At 43.2% G+C, this 26,155-nt stretch overlaps 1 protein-coding gene across 6 annotated transcripts in view; it reads right to left on the bottom strand.

Annotated features, from left to right (window-relative positions):
• Positions 1–1,571: 1,571 nt before the first annotated feature.
• The window catches only part of TEDC2 (tubulin epsilon and delta complex 2), a 65,836-nt gene continuing 41,252 nt past the window's right edge, over positions 1,572–26,155 (bottom strand). For 5 of the 6 annotated variants that reach the window (XM_073553593.1, XM_073553594.1, XM_073553592.1 and 2 more), the window contains exons 2-11: positions 25,244–25,312; positions 24,943–25,041; positions 22,369–22,418; positions 13,795–14,269; positions 13,558–13,611; positions 12,635–12,713; positions 8,573–8,693; positions 5,766–5,864; positions 3,104–3,294; positions 1,572–1,915 (exon numbers count right to left, since the gene is read on the bottom strand). In XM_073553593.1, the coding sequence (XP_073409694.1) occupies positions 1,775–1,915; positions 3,104–3,294; positions 5,766–5,864; positions 8,573–8,693; positions 12,635–12,713; positions 13,558–13,611; positions 13,795–14,269; positions 22,369–22,418; positions 24,943–25,041; positions 25,244–25,269 (1,335 nt within the window). In that variant the 5' untranslated portion in view covers positions 25,270–25,312 and the 3' untranslated portion in view covers positions 1,572–1,774. The remainder of the gene's footprint in view (positions 1,916–3,103; positions 3,295–5,765; positions 5,865–8,572; positions 8,694–12,634; positions 12,714–13,557; positions 13,612–13,794; positions 14,270–22,368; positions 22,419–24,942; positions 25,042–25,243; positions 25,313–26,155) is intronic. The other variant, XM_073553595.1, reaches the window with a different exon arrangement.

The raw sequence follows: 26,155 nt of genomic DNA on the forward strand, positions 1-26,155 counted from the left end.
CATCCTGAGTACATAGTGGGCACAGACAGAAAATATCCTGGTTGTCTTCTCTCATGATTAGTTCAGTATTGATCGAGAAACAACCTTACTACCGCAGACTCCAGAGCACTATTAACCATCTGCTCCTGGGATATATAGGGAAATCTGCCTGGTAAGAGAGATCAAAATGTAAAAGAAAGAACGCATAAGTGTGATAAAAGCAAGCAAGCTAGCAAGGAAAGCGAAATGTGAAAAGCATGGAAGAGAGGAGAGAGAGAGGCGGATGTACAGTGAACTGGAGCAAGAAAGAGAGCAACCGAGTGCAAGGAGTGTGAGCAATCATGAGCAGAGTCAGCTCCTACGAGAAGATGCGCAAGAGACCTCATTCCAGAAGGAGAGCAAGAGAGCGCAAGAGAGCTCGCTCCAGAAGGAGAGCAAGAGAGCTCGCTCCAGAAGGAGAGCAAGAGAGCTCGCTCCAGAAGGAGAGCAAGAGAGCTCGCTCCAGAAGGAGAGCAAGAGAGCTCGCTCCAGAAGGAGAGCAAGAGAGCTCGCTCCAGACGGAGAACAAGAGAGCTCGCTCCAGGAGAAGAACAAGAGAGCTCGCTCCAGAAGGCGAGCAAGTGAGTGTGAAAAGTATAACAAGCGAATAAGTAAGGAGAAAAGCAGACCAAGTAAGAAGGCGAGCTAATGAGCAAGAGATGGAAATCAAGCGAAAGGGCAGGTGGGTGAAGAAAATGGTGAGCGAGCAAGGAAGATGGAGAAAAAAGTGAGAAGGCAAGAGAAAAGAGAGCGAGACTTAAATATTAATTATGGTTATAAATTTTTACTCTAAACTCTGTCCTGGGCATATTTGCTGACATGACCTTTATTCTTTCACACTTAGCATGGGTGGATGCACACCATATGGACATCCAAGAACGGACAGAACAGGTGTTGTGAAAGACTTATGTTTTGATACAGGACACTCGGGAAGGTGGTGCTGGTCTCTATGCTCAGGAGCTGACATGTGCTCCTGGAACCTACTATATCCTGGACTTTGACACTAATGGCTAAGCAGCCGACACGTGCTTCTGCGACCTACTGCAACTTGGACGGACACTCATGGACAAGCAGCTGATAAAACTTCTACACAGGATCCAGATAAAGATGGATGAATAAACTGCAATCAATTTAATGAGCCAACCATGGGACTAATTCACATATTTTGTAGCAATGATTCTTTTTGAGGACAATACAAATAAACCATTACCTTTTGAATTATCATGATATTTTCTTTGGAGCATCGCATCTGGTGAGAAGTCCTGAATAGATAAATATATATTTTCCATATATTTAATTAACAAACAGACAGTGTGAGATTTAAGACATTTCTATTGCACCTTCCAGTTCTGTAGTCACCCAGCTTTCTATCAATCCTGAACAGCAAGCGTGCGCCCTTTTGCAGAAATAAAAGAGCAAATGTTGGATGACGCCATGGTTTTGTTTGATGTACCAATCAAAACTAAGGCCCATTCCTGTGACAGCTCTATTGATTGTATGTATATATATTATACGGATGTTAGGGAAGTAAATGTAGAAGATGACAGCAGAGATCTTACTAAATTCATATTTATAAAAAAAAAGTCATTGACATATACATATAATAAAACACACATATTACACCCAATTCAGATAAACAGGAACAAACAGAAGATATTTTACCCTTGACTCCTGGGTTGGAGGTTTAAGAAAAAAGTGGACATGATCACTGATATTTGCCAGATGATGTGTTTGATTCTTTTATTCTGTCCGGCTGTTAGCTATAGTCCTGCACCAGTACCGGAAACGTGTCTCCCCCCTCACACAGCTGGGTGTAGATCGCCCTGAACAGCAGGCAGGAGGTAGGGGCTCCCTCACTCCAGGATTGTGCTTCTTGAAGCAGCTCTTCACTGAACACCTGGGAGAGATCACAGCTTTACACTAATGGCTCATTTACAGGGTGAAGGTAGCACAGCAGCAATTAGACGCTATTAATGTGGGCAAAGTGGATCCAAGGATGCTGGAGGCTCGTGAAGAAGATAATCAACAAATGAGAAAAAACAAAGTAATCATAAAGAGGCAGGGTAGTCACATGCAGTCGTAGAAGAGGAGGAACAGATGAAGGAGGGAGAAGAAAGATAATGGAGGTGAGAGGACAGAGAGAGAAATGGATATATAGATAAGGGGGAAGATGGTGCTTAGGAATAGAGGGAGACAGAAAAAATGGGAGCCAGAGAAAACGGTAGAAGGACACACAAAGAGGTGTGTGGGGGGCACACGAGCGACCCAAAGAGGTGTGTGGGGGGCACACGAGCGACCCAAAGAGGTGTGTGGGGGGCACACGAGCGACCCAAAGAGGTGTGTGGGGGGCACACGAGCGACCCAAAGAGGTGTGGGGGGCCACACGAGCGACCCAAAGAGGTGTGGGGGCCACACGAGCGACCCAAAGAGGTGTGGGGGCCACACGAGCGACCCAAAGAGGTGTGGGAGCCACACGAGCGACCCAAAGAAGAGGTGTGGGGGCCACACGAGCGACCCAAAGAGGTGTGGGGGCCACGCTAGCGACCCAAAGAGGTGTGGGGGCCACGCTAGCGACCCAAAGAGGTGTGGGGGCCACACAAGCGACCCAAGAGGTGTGGGGGCCACACAAGCGACTCAAAGAGATGGGGGGACGCAAGCGACCCAAAGAGGTGGGGAGGAGGCACGCAAGAGAGCCAAAGAGGTGAGGGAGGTACGCAAGCGTGCCAAAGAGGTGGGGGGCATGCGAGAGTGCCAAAGAGGTGGGGGGGCACGCGAGAGTGCCAAAGGTGGTGGGGGACGTGATCAACACAAAGAGGTGTCACACGTGCACTTGGCTGTTAAAAGGAGAAGACTGCTGATGAGATGGTATGGGACTTGGGGTTGTGTTTCTTATGGTAAGAAAAGTTGGAGATCTATAGGATGCAGGTGAATCTGGGATATTTTGAAAGAAAAAAAAAAAATCTTATTTGGTGCAAATTCCAGAAATGTCCATATAAAAGAAGAGAGAGAGAGGAGACAAGCAGCACCAACATCACAGATATCCCCTGAAATATGACAGCCAGATGGAATAAACTCCACTAATTACCTTTTGTAAATGAATCCTCTGCTGCAGCTCCTGCAATCTCAGCCGGCTGCGGCTCAGCTCACAAAGCTCGCTGGGATGGTGATATACAAGTACAGGGGGAGGCCTGATGTACCCAGAGGGGCAGCCTACTGACTCCACGCACGTCGTATTGATAGAAAGCTTTTCTGCCCAATGTCTATACTCTTCGGCCGCTAAATAGGGAAGCAAAACAGATAAATACATGAATAATTGGGAGAGAAGCGTAATGGCAGAAAATACTGAGATCTATGCATAACATAAAGCTCACATATCGGGTCTATAAACAACAGGTTTCTAGAAGTTTACATAGTTACAAAAGTTTAAAGGAATGTAGAATATAATTGGCTGCGAGAGGTTGAACTTGATGGACCTAGGTCCATCAAGTTCAACCTCTCGCAGCCAATTATATTCTACATTCCTTTAAACTTTTGCAATCCATTTAAAACACTAATTGAAAATCTTCTACTGTTCTGTGTCTACAGATCCTGAGCAAATCTATGTGTTTCCATGGTTACAGACCACAAACAAAGCTTTTATAGTCAGATCCTGCCCCCTACTCTACTGTCTGTAGGTTATAGAAGTAAGAGAACAAAACATATGTTGGTGCCAGAAAAGATGAGCAATAGCAGATCCGAGCGGCTTTGGCTCATGAAATAAAGACAGAAATGAACATGGCATTACACAGAGTCCGTTTCTGGATTCACATAGTTCATGGCTGTCATTAAAGGTTAATGGTTTTATTAAAATCCTGAGATATACGGCGGCTGACGAGAGGCTTCTACTCTTTGCCCATAAAGATTAGCCAGCTATAAAACAAGGTTATTAAGGGCCAATACCGACCACTGGCCGCATCATTGCTTCTCTCGCTTTACCGCAATTATATATTCAGCCGGTATTAAGAATATACTTTATGCTTTGTGCAGCCGTAATTATATCCCAGCAGCTGTACAGCTGCAGCAGCATCATTTACTGGAGGAGATACAGAATTTGGGACCGGGGCGAGGAAAAAGGTTATTCTCCATCATCAATAACAATGAATTGTGTCATTTGGATCCCAGTAATGTATTTCACATAATATCAGGCCGAAACCTTCTGCAATTTTCCCTCATTTTATAGTGTATTCTCTCTGGATCACCGTCAGCGAAGAGGCTCCATATCTACAGTATGTTCATGCCACCACACACCTATGGGAAGAGATGATCTACCAGATCGGCCGCGTCCCGGTGGACATTGAACCTAAAGGTGGCTCTCACCGTCTATTCTCCTTCTGCATCTGGTACTATCGGCCCAGTAAGTGGTGGTAACAGAAGAAAACCCACTTGGCAGCAGAGGAGCGCTCCCCAAAAAATCTCCAAAAAAGGAATCACAATTCCAGGGGGGTCAAACTGTTGACATCTTACACCTGGCCAAGATTGACCGCACTACCCACCATCACTGAATATATCCTCACTTTTCATGTAAAACGCTGCCGGGATGCCTGAAGCTATAAAAAAGTAACATGCAAGAACACTCATTGTCCATGATGTTGATACAGGAAAATATAAGACTAGATGCACAATTGCAGACAGATATATTTTCCTCTGAAACGTTTCGGCGTTTAGATCAACTTTCCTTGACCCCCTGGATAGACCTGTCAGGCTCCTCTGGTGGTTCGGGGAGGCCCGGACTATCTAGTCTGGTACTCGGCCTCCACTCCACACCATAACTTTGTCTGAAACACTGGAGCGTTTCAGAGAAAAACATTCCAGGCTGCAATCATGTAGCCAGGATCGGATTCATGCTGCCTGGAATTTGTGCAGCGTGAATAAAGTGACTGGTTCCCATTAAAATAAAAAAAGCGTCGAAACCATTACATACCGTAATTGGAAACTGTTATGCAGGTACTGCTTGTGCAAAAATGTATGGTTTTAATGCCCGAAAACTGGCTTTGGGCCAGTTAGAAATGTAGTATAGTTCTTCTGATTTACTATGTCGCTTGCCCCGTGTGCAGGGCATCGTCGAAGCTTAGGTATCCATGGTTATGATCACTAACTAACTCATATTCACTATACAAGTGGCTGTAACCGTGGATACCCAAGCTAGTGCAATGCCCTGCACATGGGGTAAGAGACACTGCAAATCAGAAGAATCATACTACAGTTCTAATTGGAGGTATTGGCTAATATTCTTATTATTACACCTACTACTTATTGGTATAGGATCTTGGAGATGGGAAAACCCATTTAAGGTGCGACATTTAATAAATATCGAGAGACGGAGTTTAAAATAAAGATTTTTTTTTAGTGAAAATTAGGCTATTAATGTGGGCCACTGTGTCTGTCCTGTAGGTAAGGCTGTGCCAGGCCTCCTCATTTTAACAGGGGCACGGACAGATGCGTTGTGCGAGTTTTCATTGTCAATCGTCAGTGGTTGTGTTTAATGACTCTTCCAGAAATAACATGTTGGTTGTGACAGTTATCAAATTGCACAGCGGAAGATGTTCTACAGAATATTCTGGTGTAATTCCGCGCTCAGTGTTCCCGGCACACTGGGATTTATACGAAGCAGATGGCGACCTCCCGTAATCCAAATGATGGATAGTGACTTCCCAGCCTCGGACGCGGCGCCCTACACTGCCTGGTGTGATAATTCTGCCGTCACTTACCCAGCTGGAGGTTCTGCAGCTCCGATTGGTATTTGTCCACTTCTTCTTGTAGAGCTTCCAAAAGCAGCAGAAAGCGGTGATTCTGGCAGCGCGCCGGACCTTAGAGAGCGGAGAAATGTCAGTCCTCCACACAAATGTCAATATAATTAGCAGACTCTGCTTCCTGATCTGTAGAGACGCCTCGATTCTTCATTCACGACGCAAACCTTCATCTGGAATGCCATCACTCTTGATAGCATGCCAAATGGAAGTATGTCATATTGGAAGTATCTTCTCTGTGGATGATCACTATATATATTATATAATATATATATATAAAATGATCCCCCCATATATATATATATATATATATATTAGTAGTCAGAGCTCTATTTTTCCTGATACAGAGCTCAAAATTCCCTGTGTCGCCTTACTCAAATAAGAAATGTGCTACCTCCAGCTGCCTCTAGAGGGAGCTCAGGAGTTTTCTGTATGCAAAATATATATCAGTATGCAGCAAGTGACTGAGCTCCCTCTAGTGGTGGCTACAGGCAGCTGGAAAATTGAGCATTATTTATCAAAATATGGAAAAAAACAAACAAAACCAAAACCTATAATAATACAAAGAAATTACTGTATCACAAAACTTTGCACCTACTTAAAGGGCTATTACCAAAGTAGCTACTTGCTAATCGCCAAGTTCTAATTGTTGGGACCCCCGACTGTAGCAGAGAACGGGGCTATGGAACTGGGCTAGAGCCCTACCTGAATGTGGCAGAGAGGCGCAGATACTGCCTCCATTCACTGTCAGTGGGACGGACAGAAAGAGGTCGGGCACTGTATCAGCTATTTCCAGCAGTCCAATAGGACTGGAGGGGAGGCAGAGAGTGGGCACCTCTGCTACATTCAGGATGGGGATGAAGAGCTCGTTTTTGGGGTTCCAGAGTCACGATTATGAGATCTTTTGGGGGGTCCCAGCGGTCACAACCCCAGTAATCAGAAAGTTAACACCTAGTTCTTAATTTCCAGTAGGAATAACAAGAACAGCACAACACAGGAGTGCGGACAAGTCCCCTTTAAGCATCGTACTTAAGCCATGGTGATGACCCCAGGCACTGAACCTACAAAATGATTACATTAGATGCCATGGACTTCTATGGCCCCCACCCTGGATCTGCCCCATCTCCCCCATCCACCTTCCCTATGCCATGGACTTCTATAGCCCCCACCCTGGATCTGCCCCATGCCCCCCATCCACCTTCCCTATGCCATGGACTTCTATAGCCCCATCCTGGATCTGCCCCCATCCACCTTCCCTATGCCATGGACTTCTATAGCCCCCATCCTGGATCTGCCCCCATCCACCTTTCCTACAACCCCTACCCAACATCCCTACAGTCCCTATCCTTATTCCGCTTTGTGCGCTTGCTTTGGCAAAACTAATGTATATTTAGTCCTGCCAATAAAACTAATCTTTGAATCTTGAGATCAGCAACGTGGGCACTTTCACACTACGATCAGTCATCTCACTAAGCATCAGCCTCAGTCTTACAATACGGACAGGATTAGATGTTAAACACACATGAAGATGAATGGCTCCTGTTCGCCCACTGTCGAATAATGAGCACAGGTTAATTAGGTGAAGCAGAATTCATCAGTAGCCGCAAAGCACTGGAGGCATGGCACGGCAATATGTATTTATAGCCGGCCCATAATACAAGCCAACGAGGGGGTCTATGTCCTTTTAACAAACCTGCTTCTATCCAGCACACTCCCGCTGCCAGTAACATTCTTAGAACTTACATTGCGAGCTCCATTACTCTTCCTACTTAGCGTTTCACGTCAGGAGTGAACAGGTAGAGTTGGAGATTATTACACTCTGTTCTAATAACCGGCATCTCCATGAGGGTCACATGAATGACCCTGGCGCTCCTCTCCAACAATTGCTGAAAAGGGTTAAATTCTACCCTGCAATCAGCCTTCCTGATTGATGGATCTTTGGCAGGCGGCAATAAGAGGTGGGATGTAAGTCATATAATGCCGCCATAGAGAACGGACCTGGTGTGCCGAGGATTGGCTTTCATGCTTCTCCTGATATGAACCCATAAAGAGTAGAGGTTGTAAAATAATACACGCGTACACTAATATATGCACATATATATATATATATATTACATACTGTTCATACATATACGTATGTACATATACACAAGTGAATGTAATTTAAATATACACACACTAATATATAGAGTTGCACCCACATTTGCTCCCTTTTATATATCAATGGTGCTGCTTTGAATAAATATATATATTATAAATAATGTATGTGTGCACGTTTATATATAACACACGCAAAGTATATGTGTGTATATATATATATATATATATATATATATTATATACACACACACACACATACACATATTATTTACCGTCCATGCATACTGTATAAGTATATTTATATATATACACACACACACACACACACACACACACACACGACTACAATAATATAGATGCTAATATATATATATATATAATATTATATACACATACACACACGTGCATAGTATATGTAAGAAATTATAATTGTGCGTGTATATAATGGACTTTTCTAGACTTCTTACGAGATGTATAACATGGACAATTGCTTAATCATTAAGGTCGAGGAGGCGACTGTCCATAGACCTGAATGCTCATTATGATGTAATTGATAAGACATGCGTTCAATGGTTACAGATCTTCCCCAGCACCTGATTAGAGGTGGGGTAGCGGAGATCACGGTGGTCGCAGTTCAGAAAGCCTCGTGACGCTCGCACCCTCCTCACCTGATCCTTGCCAGTTACCGGCAGCGTCTGCACTCTGCTGCCAGCTCCTGACCTCTCTCTCGCAGCGCGCGGTCTCTTCCTCGATCTCGAAGAGGCTTCGCTTGGGAGCATCAGGAGCAAACTGATTGGTAATTAAGGATCACAACATGAAAGTTTAATATTGTAAAACGGTGGAGCGGTAATACGTGTGGAGGTTTCAGAAGTAATGAAGTAGAAGAGACAAAAGGAATAAAAAAAAGGAAAAAAAAATAATTAAAAACGGAAGATGTCACAATTCAATAATTAATGGAAAAAGAAATCATTACATGTAATTAGATAGGATTATGGACTGATTTTTTTGGGGGTGTGCACCAATGTAGGATTAGTGATTTTCATCAAGTCTTGGTAAAATGAGCCATTGAGAAGATATAATGCATCTCCATGGTCAATCAGACCTCTGCATGTGGACGAATTGTTAGGGTTCATTCAAATGGCAAATTATTGCTAGGATTACCGCAATCATGGCAAAAATGTAGCACTCCACAGCATTTTAATGTGGCAACTATGACAAAAAATGCTTTTTGATCTTACTATGTGAATACAGCATTATAATCAAGTTTTCCATGGGGTTAAAAGGGAAGTGAGCATCACTGATGACGTCACGTCTGCACACACTGGCCAGGATGTATTGTGCACTTGTCCTAATGATTAGGCATGGATGCATCAATGGCAGGTCTCGTGCAGGAGTCCTATTCTAGCGGGTGCAGGATACCTGAATAATAATGCTGGTAGATGTTATCCTTGGTGGGATTTGTACCCAGGACTCCAGCGTTGCAAGGCCGCAGTTATAACCACTGAGCCACCGTGCTGCCCGTTGGAAGAATACAAGAAACAAGGCGAAGAGGAAGACCAGCAACCCAATGGCTTCATACTATCAAGATAACAGAGAAGACCCTGGTGGACCTGTCTAGGCTTGTACAAGATGGATATTTCTACAGAAAGTTCATCCATCAAGTCGCCGAGACCGAGCTGAAGGCCGCTAATAATAATATCTAAAGCAAAAATTAGGGATGACAAGTTACTATAGGAGGCTATAAAACAGCGCCCCCACCTGCATTCTAAATTATCATCATTAAAAGGATATGGAGAGCGTGGAGGTCAATTTTATTTAAATGCATACAACAACGGCTGAAAATTAAGTTTTGCAATTGGGTTTTATTAAAAAATGTGCACTGTCTGCCTTTTATAGCTTCTCTATTACTGGATGCAGAATGAGTTAACTTAGAATCCAACAGTAAGCTTGTTCTTAAAAGAGAAAGTTTTTAACTCTCATCTTCCTTCTTCTGAGCTCCTCCCAGCCAATTTATAGCTACTAGAATTGAGCTGAACTTTGTTGTAATGAAAGGGACTGAAAGGAGCTCAGAAGAAGGAAGATAAGAGTTAAAATCTCTCTCTCTTCTCAGAATGGACTCACTCACAGATTCCCAATTAACTCAATACACTCAGCTATTTTCAGTTAAGTCACAGTCAGCAATAGAAGGCAAACAGTACAAAATATTTAATGTTGTCCAACTGCAAAATGAAGATTTTGAGAACTCACCGTAAATTCTTTCTTGGAGTCTTCCTTGGGAGACACAGCACCTGCCCTTGTACACAGTTGTCAGCCACAAAATCTTAATTTCTCTATCACTTCATTGGGGGACAAGGCAAACCATGAAACATCCAAAAGCTGTCCCAAGGGAGGGTAAAAGGACAGTAACCTCAAGTCTGAGCTCGTGCATGATTTTACAGAGGTTCGCAAGGTGTGACCTCTGTAGAACTTTGAGAAGGTATGAATAGGAGATCATGTAGCAGATTTGCAAAGCTTCAAGGCGGACGGCCCAGGAGGCAACCACTGCGCGAGCAGAGTGAGCCGTGACCCTGAGTGGATACGCTCTGTCCCTTATACAACAGGCTTAAAAAGAATGGGAGAAAGGACCCTACAGACCAAGGTAGACCTGGAAGCAGGAGGCCTCTTCGGAGATAATGAGCATAGAGTCCCCTCGTCTGCAGAGTGCCATTCTGGAAAGGTAGAGAGGAAGGGCGCTCACCAGTTTGTTTAGTGACTGATCCCGAGGATGAGAGGGAGACGAATAAAAGGACAGAAGTACAATGTCTTTAACAAGGAAACCAACTTCAGAAGAAAAGATGGGATCCCCTGCAGGTATGTGATGACCTGTGGACGAGATGCCAGATTTTCTGAAAAAGAATTGAAAGCGCTGACACCTGCCCCTTAAGGCCTGTTTCACACTTACGTTTTTTCTGTCAGGTGCAATCCGTTAAACGGGTGCCACCGGACCGTTGTTTTCACGGATCCGCAGAAGTTGGAGAGGGCGCTCTCTAGTGCCACCTATTGGAAGTAGCAATCCTAAAATTCAATGTCGACCCTTTAACAAGCCTTGTAACATGACTTAGGATAAAAGCCAAAACTAGAATCTCAATTTGTAGACACAGTATTTCGGGGTACTGTCCCTCGTCAGTGCAAAGTGCGAGATCTGATTTGGCTCGGCAGGGGATTGGTGGAAAGGACAGTCCACTGGGGAGCCCCAAACACTCTTGTCGTGTTAGGGTATTAAGGCCCCGTCACACATAGCGATCTCGCTAGCGAGATCGCTGCTGAGTCACAAGTTTTGTGACACAACAGCGATCTCACCAGCGAGATCGCCATGTGTGACAGCGATCAGCCCCCCTGCCGGTATCGCTGATCGCTCTTGGAAACCTCTGGACATTTCTTTCGTCCTGATCTCCCGCTGGCCAGCATGCATCGTTGTGTGTGACAGGCGGGAGACCAGCGATCAGCGATAAAATAATAATAAAAAAAAAAATATAGTTATTCTCACCTTCCGACGTCCCGCGCAGCATTCCCGCCTCTCTCCACGCTCCGGGCCCAGTAATCCTTTGCAAGAATGACCGTGAGACTTCTCGATCCAGCGAGAACGGACGTCATCGCGGTAATTCTCGCAAAGGATTACTGGGACCGGAGCGCGGAGAGAGGCGGGAATGCTGCGCGGGACGTCGGAAGGTGAGAATAACAATATTTTTTATTTTAATTCTATTTTTGACATGAATCAGCACTGAACACAGCGATGCCGCACGCGCGGCGTCGCTGTGCTAATCGCTGGTGAAGCTGTCTGTTTGACAGCTCACCAGCGATCACATAGCGATTCACCAGCGATCCTGACACGTTGATATCGTTGTCGGGATCGCTGGTATGTCGCTTAGTGTGACGGGGCCCTTAGCCTATCCTCTCTGGTCTGCCCTGTAGACACAAGAGGGTACAGTAGTGACAACTCCACACTGTGCTCTCAGTCTCTAGGTGGGAGATCAGGGTGACAACTCCACACTATGCTCTTCCAGTCGCTAAAACTGATTAACTTATTGCCAGTTGGTGGGTGTAGAAAGCAGCAGGAGGATTTTTAAGGCCTCTTTCTGTGCTATTTCACAGTTGGTGGGTGTACCCTGTTGAGGAGCTAATTTTTTTAGTGTCAGCCTCTTAGTGGCAGCAGCATACACCCATGGTGTCCTGGTTTCCCTAATGAAGTGATAGAGAAAATTTATTTTTAGCCTGAAATACATGCACTCAGCTGAACAGAGTAATAAGATGTATATTCACCTGTTATAATACAGGAAAATAAGAAAATAAAAATGGAAACATTTCCCAATTGTACGTTCTACCAACATGTATTAATTTGTTATGAACTGTGTTGTAATATCAATCTGTAAAAAGAAATATAGATGTTAGTCAGCAAATCGCAGAGTTCCATGCGCAGTCATACGGAGACAGAACAGCATTTTACCTGTGCTGAGGCGTCGTGGGAAGAGGCGTGCAAACATTAGCATAAATGAATAGAATGGGATACACAGTGGCCCCATTCCTTACATAGATATGTATTGCTGCACTCAGAATACAGGTCTGGCAGCCTGGAGTTCAGGACGAGGCATGCGATATCCCTCTAGGAGCAGAGGCGCAGTGCACGGTACAATGGCCTATTCTCTAAGGACCGCTGGACGGGGCTTTTACGTCACCCGGCAGGAACAGGATACAGTTGTTTGCAGCTTCTGAATAAATGAGGGTCTGGAGGCAGGAAGGTGGTCTTGAATGGCAAAGAACTTCTCCCATAATCTATAAAACACAGGAAGACAGTATGGTTATCTCAGTATGGAATCGCCAAACCCAATTTCCTCACCGCCTTGTATTACACTGCACGTAAGAGTTTATTGCATTTCTTGTAAGAGAATCTGAAAATGTGAAATGTGCACTACGTACGTGGAACAGCTCAAATGTGAAAAATCTAAGGAGACGGAACCGAAACTGCTACTATTATAGATAATGAAAATAAATCCAATCCATCCTGACTCAGCAAAAGCATGTCAGACCGTAAAGGGGTTGTGCAGACTTATCATAGAAGTCTGCAGTCACTATGTGACCGCAGACATGTGAATCCTCACAGCGTGTGCACGGCACACTGCGAGGATTCTCCGATGCCGGCGGCGAAGTGTTATCAGTCATTCTACAGGAAGAGGAGAAGGTGAGCTGTGACATCTACTGTATATGGAGGTGTTATCAGTGATTGTACTGGAGGAAGTGAGCTGTGACATCGCCTATTATGAATAGTGGATCAAGTGTTATCTACTGTATACAAAGGTGTTATCAGTCATTGCACAGGAGGAGGAGGTGAGCTGTGACATCACCTATTGTGAATGGTAGATCCTGTGTTATCTACTGTATATGGAGGTGTTATCAGTCACTGTACAGGAGGAGGTGAGCTGTGATATCACCTATTATGATTGTTGGACAACTGACACTATTCCTTTGTGAATGTGATACATTTCTCTTACTTCAATGGAGCGTCCTCGACAACTGGAAATGTAGTGTAAAAAAAATCATTACATAAAAAAAGATCAATGCCTTTCCTATCAGTCACTGTACAGTCCCCCTTCATGTACAGCATACAGACATATCTCACCTGGTCCGTCTCATGTACGCCTGCTGATATTCTGCTGGCAGTCTTAGGTTTGCTCTATTGGGGGGCAAAAAAAAAATAATTCTTAAACCAACCGTTACCATGCTGCCACTCAAGACATCTACACCAAAAAGAGCTGGGTTCATACATGGGCAGTGATCACAAAAGCGTTAAAAGTAAATGGAAACCACTTTGCCCAGGTAGATGAGAATTATATATAACAAATAAGATCAATCTCACCCCTTTTCTTTCAATGTAGAAGGTTTTTGTGGTTGCGAGGACTCCGGACATGAAAGTGTGGTTGGCGGAGAGACAGGTTTTGTTAATGCACTGCACGCTCGGGTGGTGCTCGTCTTCATCCCCGGTTGCTTGTCTTCACCACCATTGCTTTTTTTAGGAATTGGTTTCTCTGAAGGTCTTAGTTGTGCCGATTTGTTGCTTGATGTCCTTTGCCCGGGTCTAGGGCCCCTTCTCCTGTCAGGGACAGTTTTGTATGGAGGGTTCAGCCGGTATGTCGTGGACTTGGATGCTTTCTCTGTAGCTTTATTTAAAGCTTTAATGGGCCTTTCTTTCGCCACTGGGCAACAAGATGGTGCCGGAGCTTTATTACTGGGGGAGTCTGTCTTGCCGGTTTCTCTAGCTTTTAAGGCCTTTTCTAGAGCTTTGTTGAGTAGTTCCACCTCCTGTAGATCCTCCGGTGATGGTTGGATCTCTACTAAGAAGGAGAAAAAAAAAAAAAAAAAGTCAATGGCAAGAATAATTATAGATGCTGCACCGATGTGCAATGTTACCAGGGTGGTGACAGCAATACCAAAACTGGCACTAGGGCAGAACCACATATTACAAGTATTTAGACCAGGTAACAGACCATATTGCACAGAGGGTGCTCACCTACATGCACGGGCTGACAAAAATCTGAAGCTTCATCCTCTACTGGTAATGACCAATGTGAGATGTGCAACACAACATCCCACCATATCAGGGTCCTAAAGTGGGCAGTCACCCCTGTCACTTCTGTAAGAAAATGGCTTACACACTAGGACATGAGAGGAGCCAAAATCTTGTGAAGTTTACTTGGGTAATCAAATAAAGATAGATGATAAAAGATGATTAACCGGGGTCTGACTGTTGAGACCCCAATGGTTTCTGAAATAGGGATGCAGAGAAGCGGTGACCACCACTCCTATAGAAAGTGAATGCAGCATTGGTCGCACATGCTCACTACCACTCCATCCACACAGTGAACTTTGGAACCATCACTCTTGTGATCCCAATGGTTGGGCCCCCAGCAATCAAACACTTATCAACCCTGGAGTAAAGTTTTGACATTATAAAGTTTTTGGCGTTAAATTACGCTGCTTTTAGAACAGGTAATTTAAGGGTAAGCGTAGCAACCTGCATCAATCAACCTGTCCTCCCCCACACACTTCTTCCAGCAGTGGAGAAATGAACATTGTAGATTGCAGCCCACTGCTTTTACAACATAGTAATGCTAATAAAAGCGCACACCAGTCCCTTGATGCATAGATCCATTGCTACCAACTCCCACCAAGCAATAAAACATAGTCATGTGGCCTCTGTCATTTATAACTATGGCAATCGAGGGAAACACAACTCTAAGGCCGGGGTCACACTAACCGATGCAAAATACGGTCAGTATTTTACATGCGTAATACGGATGAATGGCCCCTAAACAGTGCTCCGTATGTCATCCGTAAGCAAGGTGTGGTTGCGTATTTTGCGCATGTCAGCATCCATATGTAATCCGTATGGTGAGATTTTCTCGCCGCCTTGCAAAATGGACATATAATGGAGCCCTATGACAGGGTTTCTAACAGAAACCAAAGAATAGATATAGACACATATATATACACTCACTGGCCACTTTATTAGGTACACCTGTCCAACTGTGTGTTAAGACTTAATTTCTAATCAGCCAATCACATGGCGGCAACTCAGTGCATTTAGGCATGTAGACATGGTCAAGACAATCTCCTGCAGTTCAAACCGAGCATCAGTATGGGGAAGAAAGGTGATTTGAGTGCCTTTGAACGTGGCATGATTGTTGGTGCCAGAAGGGCTGGTCTGAGTATTTCAGAAACTGCTGATCTACTGGAATTTTCACGCACAACCATCTCTAGGGTTTACAGAGAATGGTCCGAAAAAGAACAAAAATCCAGTGAGCGGCAGTTCTGTGGCCGGAAATGCCATGTTGATGCCAGAGGTCAGAGGAGAATGGGCATACTGGTTCGAGCTGATAGAAAGGCAACAGTGACTCAAATTGCCACCCGTTACAACCAAGGTAGGCAGAAGAGCATCTCTGAACGCACAGTGCGTCGAACTTTGAGGCAGATGGGCTACAGCAGCAGAAGACCACACTGGGTACCACTCCTCTCAGCTAAGAACAGGAAACTGAGGCTACAATTTGCACAAGCTCATCGAAATTGGACAGTAGAAGATTGGAAAAACGTTGCCTGGTCTGATGAGTCTCGATTTCTGCTGCGACATTCGGATGGTAGGGTCAGAATTTGGCGTAAACAACATGAAAGCATGGATCCATCCTGCCTTGTATCAACGGTTCAGGCTGGTGGTGGTGGTGTCATGGTGTGGGGAATTTTTTCTGGGCACTTTTTGGGCCCCTTGGTACCAATTGAGCATCGTTGCAACGCCACAGCCTACCTGAGTATTGTTGCTGACCATGTCCATCCCTTTATGACCACAATGTACCCAACATCTGATGGCTACTTTCAGCAGGATAATGCGCCATGTCATAAAGCTCGAATCATCTCAGATTGGTTTCTTGAACATGACAATGAGTTCACTGTACTCAAATGGCCTCCTCAGTCACAAGATCTCAATCCAATAGAGCATCTTTGGGATGTGGTGGAACGGGAGATTCGCATCAGGGATGTGCAGCCGACAAATCTGCGCCAACTGTGTGATGCCATCATGTCAATATGGTCCAAAATCTCTGAGGAATGCTTCCAGCACCTTGTTGAATCTCTGCCACGAAGAATTGAGGCAGTTCTGAAGGCAAAAGGGGGTCCAACCCCTTACTAGCATGGTGTACCTAATAAAGTGGCCAGTGAGTGTATATATATATATATATATATATATATATATATATATATATATATATATATATATATATATATATATATATGCATTCTGTGTGTCTATATCTATTCTTTTGTTTCTTTATTAAAACTGTCAGTGTGAGTTTACTGTATCACGCACTGAATTGCCGGCTTTGCTAAAAGACACCGGGTGCGTATTTCTTGCAAGTCACATGTGTGGTCCGTGTGTAATTCGTATTTTTTCCGCACCCATAGACTTGCATTAGCGTATTACGGCCGTAGTACGCTGACAATCGCAGCATGCTGCGAGTGGCACGGAGCGTAGAATACGGATGAGAAATATACGCCTGGTGCGAGGGACCCCATAGAGAATCATTGGTCCGTGTCTAATGTGTGCTTTTAGCGCCTCTCACTCGGCCGTATTCCTCGCCAGTGTGACCCCGGCCTTAAAGTGGACCCAGGTCCCTCGTCTGCAATGCCTTTTCCTTCAAAGCTTAAAGGGATGTCAGGTGAGAAGCTATTACCTCTCCAAGGGACAGAAGATAACATTTAGATCAGATCGGTAGGGTCCCGAGTGCTGGGACCCCCACCGATCGGCACCTTTATACATGTTACAGCGCAGCAGTAGTGATCATGGCCGGCCGCCGCTCCCTTCATACTCTATGGGACTCTGCTTTTCCCAACAGCCTCAGAGAATGAATGGGTTTACGGGTCGCGGATGAGCAGTGCCACTCCATTCTAATTGGGATAAAAGAGTCCCATTCTTCTGATCATTGGCGGTCTGAGCAGACAGACCCCCGCCTATCTATAAGCTTTCACCTATTCCATGCATAGGTGATAACTTTTTTCACCAGACAACCCCTTTAACAGTACGTGCCACAAAGCTGACCTATTTATCTAATAGGAAATAGTTATAGTCTGCCATGTTACAGATGCTGTGGAGCAGTAGCCTGGTCCTAGTTGGCATGCTTTCCCTACAGACAAACAGATGAATTTGTAATTCACTGCCTGGAAAAGATATGTTATTTTGGCTTTAACTCTATAAGCAAAGAGAAAGAAATGAAGCTGCTTCTTTGGATCAGTGCCAATGCTGCTGTGATCACAGGACTTCCATTAGCAAAAAGAAAGTATAGAAACTGCTTCTTTGGATCAGTGCCAATGCTGCTGTGATCACAGAACTCCAATTAGCAAAAAGAAAGTATAGAAACTGCTTCTTTGGATCAGTGCCAATGCTGCTGTGATCACAGGACTTTCTCTTGTAAACTCTTCCTACAGAAGAACATGTAATTCCTTGCCTCGAAAAGATATATTATGTTAGCAATTTTTCTATTAGCAAGGAGAAAGTAAAGAACCTGCTTACTTTGAATCATTGCCAAGGCTGCTGTGATCACATGACTATTAAGCTGTCAAGCTTCCGCTACAATCAAATATAACAGCATGCAGTTTCCTGTCTGGACAGGGTAATAATGTTATTTTTCCTTACTGATAGTGAAAAGGCTAAAAGTAAAAGAGACTGCTTGCTTGAATCAGTGCAGAGGCTGCTGTGATCACAGGACTTTATTAACAAGGAAGCAGCACCTTCCATAGATACACAGAAAAGCTTGTAAGATCTTCTTTGCTGATAGAGAAAAGGATTATATAAAAAAAAAAAAAAAAAAAGCAAGAAGCAAATGGCGCATCCAACTCTGGGCCATTTTAGAATGAAAGAAGTGTGTATTCTGCAAATTAATTAAACTAATGCACAGCTTATGGGGTATGATTTAAGAAAATGAGCACACGGCTGACAAAGACATGCTGCTGGTGAATGCTGTGCCCGGTGAGGCATTACAGTACCAGGAAGATGTGCCTGAGAGAACTGTACACCTCTGGAAAAAAAACAGAGATTTCAGAGGGCAATGCTGGCTGCTGTTGTACACAGGGAAAAACAATGTTAGCTGGAATAAACGGAATTAAAAATGAATTACGATCCAGTATAAAAATAGGGCATTCATTATGATTAATGCATCTCATTCTCCAGATAAAGGGCTCTATATATAGACAGCAGAATATCACTACTTCTGCTCGCGAAGCCGGGAGAAGAAACCTCATCGCCGAGCAGGGAATTAGCATACATTAGCTGGTTCTAATCTGAATACGTATTATGGCGCCTGTCTGCGAGATGGATCCTGTTGTGAGGGCTTCCCGGCTTTTCTGGCTAATATTGTGAATTTCTGCTGAAACTAAATGGATTTCAATGGTCTCTCAGGAAGGGGATGGCTGCCCCGCTGCTTTACTTTTCTTACAGGCAAACATCAGCTTCGGTATTACAGTAATAAACCCCGGAGACGTGTAACACTAATATCTCCAGTGTCATAAGATCGCAGTCCTCAGTCGGCGCATCGCTGCGCTGCCGGATACTTGCCAGGCCTCCAATTAATAGGAAAGGTGAGTGAGATCAACCGATATCGGCGGCAGCTCGGCATCACCAAGTCAGCGACTCCTGATGCAGAAGCGAGAGGAACTGGATAGCCCCTTTAATCACTTTTCCCGTGATACTGACACAGTATTGTCAAATGTCAGTTTATTGCTGGCAGATGATGTCTGTGCCATCATCTGCCACTGAGAGCCACGTGTGGCTATTAATCTGATAAATGTCGCTATCAACCTGAGGCAACAGCATGTAAAGCAAACGGAGGTGGTGCTGTCCTAACTGCCTATTGGCACCCCGTGATGTGATCAGTAAATCGCCATGAAAGCCTGTGGCTACAAAATTCAGTGAAACGTGCAAAAATAAAAATTATATAATGTAATATATTATATATATATATATATATATATATATATATATATATATATATATATACACACACACACACACACACACACACACACACACACACACACACACACACACTATATACAGTATATCGTATATAATATATTGTATTAACTGTAATTTTTTTTTCCACAAATTTTTTGTAAAAATTTCCATGCATGCTTGGTATCGCTGTAATCGCACTGAACTGGAGAATCATATCAACATGTAATTTTTACCACATAAAGAACTATGCAAATAAAAAACAAAAAAACAATTGTGGAATTGCATTTTTTTTCGTTATGTTGCCGCACTTGATTTTTTTCCCCCCTGCTTTCCAGTACATCGCATGAGAAAATAGATGACGTCATTCAAAAGCACAACTCGCCCTGCAAAATAAGCTCAGTCCTGTTCACTTTAATGGCGTTGAGCTGCAATATCAGACATGGTCTGCGAACAGGTGTGGCGCTGTTTCCGGAAGAAAGCAGCCATATTTTTCTATTTCTGATCACCTCTGGACCGTAGGCCCTACTAACGCCTGTATGCATCATAGAGAAGGTTCCTTTGCTCTCCGAGAATAACTCCATCACTGGTGGACGTGATCCGACCATGAATTACATGGACAGCAACTCATTTGAAACAAAACATGTAATGCTACAAGTCCGACGCCTAAACAGAAGAATATTTTCTTATCTTTTTCGATAACAGCAAGGGGTTGAGAAGTCAAACTTCTATCAGAAAGTGCATCCGCACTGGCTGTCACATGGTGATTATGGGTCTCAGCATGCGAGTGCTAAAATGTCGCTTTCGAATTGACAGCGCACGTGACAATATGGCAGGCGGCTGTCATCCGATTCACTGAACACCTGGCAGCTGCAGAAAAAAACCTGACACGATATGCAAAGAGTGAACTTCAGAAATCCAGTCTAACACTACATTCCCCTGATGACCAGTTCAGGACAGGAACATGACAGACACCAGTGTTCGGGGAATGACATATAGTCATATACCAGTCCTACCATTTGGGGCCAGGATACATTTATAGCGGTATTTAAAAAAAACAAACAAAAAAAATAAATAAAAACAAACAAACAAACATATGAGATGCCTTAACCCCTTAGTGACCGAGCCAATTTTGACCTTAATTACCATTTTTTTACAATTCTGACCACTGTCACTTTATGAGGTCATAACTCTGGAACGCGTCAATGGATCCCACTGTTTAGGAGAATGTTTTTTCGTGACATACTGTATTTCATGACAGAGATAACATTTCTTAGCTATGACTTGCGTTTATTTACGAAAAAAATGAAAATTTGGCAAAGAAAAGTGAAAATTTTGCAATGTTAAAACTTTTAACTTTCATGCCCTTAAATCAGAAAGATATTTAACACAAAACAGTTCATAAATAACGTTTCCCACAGGTCTACTTTACATTAACACAATTTTGGAAACATAATTTTTTTTGTTATTAAATTATAAGGGCTAAAATTTGACCAACGATTTATCACTTTTCCAACCAAATTTACAAAACCATTTTTTTAGGGACCGCATCATATTTGAAGTGACTTTAAGGGGTCAACGTAACAGAAAATACCCAAAAGTGACATCATTCTAAAATCTGCACCCCTCAAGGTGCTGAAAACCACATTCCAGAAGTTTATTAACCCTTCAGTTGCTTCACAGAACTGAAGCAATGTGGAAGAAAAAAAATTGACTTAACTTTTTTCACCAAAAATTTACTTTAGACCTAAACTTTTTTTTATTTTTACAAGGGTAGCAAGAGAAAACGGACCACAAAATTTTTTTGTGCAATCTCTCCTGAGTACGCCGATACCCGATATGTGGGGAAAATCTACTGTTTGGGCGCACCGCAGCGCTCGGAAGGGAAGGAGCGCCATTTGACTATTTGAATGCAAAATTGTCTGGAATCGAGAGTGGTCGCCAGTCGCGTTTGGAGAGCCCCTGATGTGCATTAACAGTGAAAATCACCCACAAATGACCCCATTTTGGAAACCACACCCGTCAAGGATTTTATCCAGGGGTGTAGTGAGCATTTTGAGCCCATAGGTACGACATAAAACATAACATTGGATTGTCATACTGAATAAGTCGTAATTGGTGTAGAGCACAAGTGCTTGCTACTCCAGTTTGCATCAGGTGCTCAGGTATGCACCAAATATTGCGGGTGCTCGAGTCTCTGCCCCACATATTTCATGGTTGTTAGACACCACAAAAAAAAAAACATTCGGGGATCCGCGATATTCCGTACATACCTGAGCACTCGATGCAAACTCGACTAGCTTAACACTAGCCGTCATATCGTTATTTTTTTTTTTTTTTTACTTTTGAAAAACCCCAATTCTAACTCCAACCCTAACACAACCCTAACTGAAAAGAATGGAAAAAATGTTAAAAAAACAATATTTTATAATCATTTTTCTAACTAAAGGGGCTGACAAAGGGGAATTTGATTTACTTTTTTTTTTTTATTTTTGATCACTTTGTCAGGGTCCACAGTGATCAAAAGGAACGAATTGGAAAAATGTCCTATTGTTGCCAGGTAGTGGCCAGCAGATCCCGGCGGGCGCAGTCCGCATGCGCCTAACATTTTTTTTCAAGAAGATGACACGGAGAACAGATCAGGAGTTCCCAGGGATGGCGAACGTACCGGGAGGGCCACAGGGGACCCCATTTCTCTCTTCTTTGATATGCTAGATCATATTAGAGAAGAGAGAAATACATTTTAAATCTGACTTTATTTTTGTGATCACTGTTATCACGTGACAAGTGACCGTAAAAACCGTCCCTGATCATGTTCTCCAGGGTCTTAACTACCCTTATTTCTCAGCGCTGTTAAAAAGCGCATCGGCAGTCGTTAAGGGGTTAAAACAATTTTGTGAAGGTGTTGGAACATCGCAATTTCTACAGCAGATAACTCACCTTGTGGCTCGCTGGCCACATCATCCGGTTTCAATGACTGCTCAGCATCCCTATTGGAAAAAAAAAAAATTAAATAATTAATGTATGCTGTCGCCTGAACATCTTAACACGACGTTCCCTTTTCAGAAGTTTCCTAGCCAATCGAACGATCATCGCAAGTCGAGGACATATAATCAGCGATTTGCTGTTAAAGCGGTATTCCCATCTCCGAGATTGTATCCCAATATGTAGTAGGTGTAATAATAATAATATTATAATATTAGCAAACAACTCCAATTAGAAATGTAGTATAGTTCATCTGATTCGCTATGTCGCTTACCTCATGTGCAGGCATCGCAGTAATTTAGATATCCATGGTTACGACCACTAACAACTAATTGTCACTATATAAGTGGTCGTAACCATGGTTATTTAAGTTACTGCAATGCCCTGCACATGATTCCCTAGATGCACCCTATAGCCAATCTTGTGTCCCCATGAACACTAAAGGAACAACTATTGCTAGACATAGGCCACACCTATAGATAAAGGGGAACCTATATCCCAAAAGGAGAATTAAAAACATTCACGTACATATGGCACTGGTGGCTTTGATAAATACAGACATATATGTGTCCTCACAGATCAGTGCATAAGTCCCTATTGATCCAACCGAATGAATAAAGGCAGAGAACTCAATGCCCAAAATCACAATCTATTTATAATTCAGGATATACAGTGATAGCCACACATAGAAATAGTCCAAAGCATGTGGATCAATTAGGACTGACACTCCAAACCAGCGGAGTGTTATGATCTATGGTCTGGATATCAAGGTACTCATCTGAAAGATATGCCACCCGCCTTGCATTGCCTCAGCGTGTTTCGCCTTCACGGCTCATCAGGAGGCCCAATACCAGATGGTGTGTCTTGATAAGATGCGATGTGAAAACGGAGATCGCCAGCCCGCATTTAAATAGCCCGCTTTTACCTGTGATAGGTCCTGCCCCTCGATACAATCAGCCCATATGTGATCCAGCACACGGAAGTCCTAGTTTTACCTTCCGGTGAGATGTGGCGCAAGAAACCTACACCGTGCATGCTCCGTCTGGAACGCACGGAAGTATTAAGATACAACTTCCGGTTCAAAGTGTCCTGGGAGCGACGCAAAGCATTGGATATTCATCACTCCTACTCTGCACAGTCGGCGGACGGCATATCAAAGATCATGAGTCACAAAGGAGAAGATCTTAAGAAATATTCAGAATAAACGTTCGGTTCCCCATCCTCCTGCATTATGTATATTTATTTCCACAGGACAAATCCATTACAGTAAGTTGTAACCGGTAACTTCACTCATATGGATTGCATCTACTTTTTGTGATACATCAATTAGGGTAGATATAACGAAACATTATAATGAACAAAAAAAGGGGGGAACCTATGAAAAGAGCAGGCTACTACGGGTGATACAGATCATAAAAAATATTAAATCACAGCAATCTGTGTACCCCTGAGTCAGGGCAGGATTAGGCGCATAGCTAGTTTATCAATCTGTCAATGTCCCAAGATGAGGGTCAGGTAAGTTTACCCAAAGCAGGCAGACTGTATCTTTTTAATTGGGTTTCTACAGGATACCTCTCAATATCACAAGTGGCTCTACCATACATAGAAGCTTGAGCTAGCGGCTTATATGCAACCATATGTCACATTAGAGAGGATCGAGAATGGGGGGAACCTGTCATGACAGTGGACCCTCTAATGTAACATCGAGGACCGCACCAATCTCAAGAAAGAAGAGTCTGCAGTGCTATACAATCTTTTCCCTGCACAAGGCTGTACCGGCAACCTGCTGTCCAGAGAAATAGGGGGCACAATGTTTAATCAGTGCTTCAGCATAATTAATCTCAAAACCAGTGAAGGTTATAAAGGTCAGAGCCTCGCCAAAGTGATGGCAAAATCATACGGAGGGGGTAAATGCTTGGTATGGTCTGAAATTATGTCTATTTAGCGTAAAGGGGTATTCCCATCTCCAAGATCCTATCCCAATACGTAGAAGGTGTAATAATAATACTATTCGAAAATACTTCCTATTAGAAATATAGTATAGTTCTTCTGATTTGCTATGTTGCTTACCCTATGGACAGGACATTACGACCACTCATATAGTGACAGTTAGTTGTTAGTGGTAATAACCATGGATATCTAAGCAAGTGCAATGCCCTGTACATGGGGTAAGCGACATAGCGAATCAGAACAACTATACTACATTTCTAATTTGAGGTATTTGCTAATATTATTATACTGAGTAAATATCAGGATAGGATTTTGGAGATGGGACTATCCCTTTAAGAATTAAAGGGGGGTAGTCCTACTCATTTTTTTTTATTTTAAAAAGCAGGGAATGCTGTAAAATAATAAAAAGAAAATATTCTGGCCACTCCGGTGGTCTTCCTTGGGACAGAAAGCGAATTTATCCTGTTCTTAGATCACCTAGCTGCTGAGACCTGTAATTGTCTGCAGGGGTCACGTGACTCAAACGGGACTCCTTTATTAAAAAAAAAAAAAAAAGACATTAAAAGCACATAGACACACCAGTTCTGTAGCAGCGCCCGTCCCTGCCTCAGCTGTTCTTCAAGTTGCTTCTCTTCTTCTTTGCACTTTAGAAAAGCCTGATTCAGCAGTGACAGCAGCCTGTGTGAGGAGAGACATTTGGTAAAGAATAAGGGGAACCGACAAAATCAGAGCTGTGTTTTGTTCACAAAGAGGATGGGTAACAACACGAGCTGCTTCATCTCCTCACACTCCACAGGATGACACGCTCTGCCCGGACATCTCCTTTAATGCTCATCTATGTATATGAAAGCTGACACATTGTACTACTATTAAACAATACCGGTGAGAGCAGGCTGAAGACAACATCACTGGCCCATCTGGTCCAGACAAGAAATCTCTCTCCAGTCACCTGAAAGAAAAAAACATACAAAAAGGTGAACAAAATATACACATACACCAACAATCCCAACACCTCAATTATCCTGCACATCTGAATATGTATTTCAAGTGGCTGTGTCCCCAAATTTTACAATACAACCTGCTTCCTTTATTAAATAAATATGGAAGACCCAATGAGGCTGGTGTACTGACTTTTAAAATCCATGTCAGCATGGCGGTATAATCCTTTGCCAAACTGCCCAAATATTAAAATTCTTGTTTTAAAGTTAGGATTACACAGCCATTCTGATATTGATAAGTACACCAGCCTCATTGGGTCTAAGACATTTTTTTTTTTAATAATGTAAATAGATTGTGTTGCGACATTTGGAGACAGATCTGCTTTAACCCCAGCAGATGTTGTCCGACTATGGCACAATTTACGCTCCGGAGAAAAAAAACAAACGTGAAAATCTACATTACAGACCAAAAAAAAACAAGAAGAACGTCCGCTAGGTAGTCAACAATTTCACCAGTTTCCCACACTGCATGCACACTTGGAGCAAGGGGATTCAGAAACCTCTCTGGCAGCGGCTTCTCTACATGGGGGTCCCTGCGGTTGGACGCTCAGTGATCATCAAATTATTCCCTTTCCCATGGATAACATAATTTTTGGGAACCTTTTAAGTCCATTGTAGCCCTTTTTCTGGCATCGGAAATTTGCAAATTTTAGTGCCCGTCTTTTTTGCTCACAAATTTGCAATTTCACATTTTTACAAATGGGAGGAGTTAATTATGCAAATGAGGATTTAGCAAAATCAATATATGAATTACAACTTTTTAAAAGCTGGTATGTGAACTTTTGATCAGGGTC

The sequence above is a fragment of the Dendrobates tinctorius genome, unplaced genomic scaffold (genome assembly GCF_039654945.1).
Source record: "Dendrobates tinctorius isolate UK_male_01 unplaced genomic scaffold, ASM3965494v1 ptg000202l, whole genome shotgun sequence".
NCBI classification, from domain to species: Eukaryota; Metazoa; Chordata; class Amphibia; order Anura; family Dendrobatidae; genus Dendrobates; species Dendrobates tinctorius.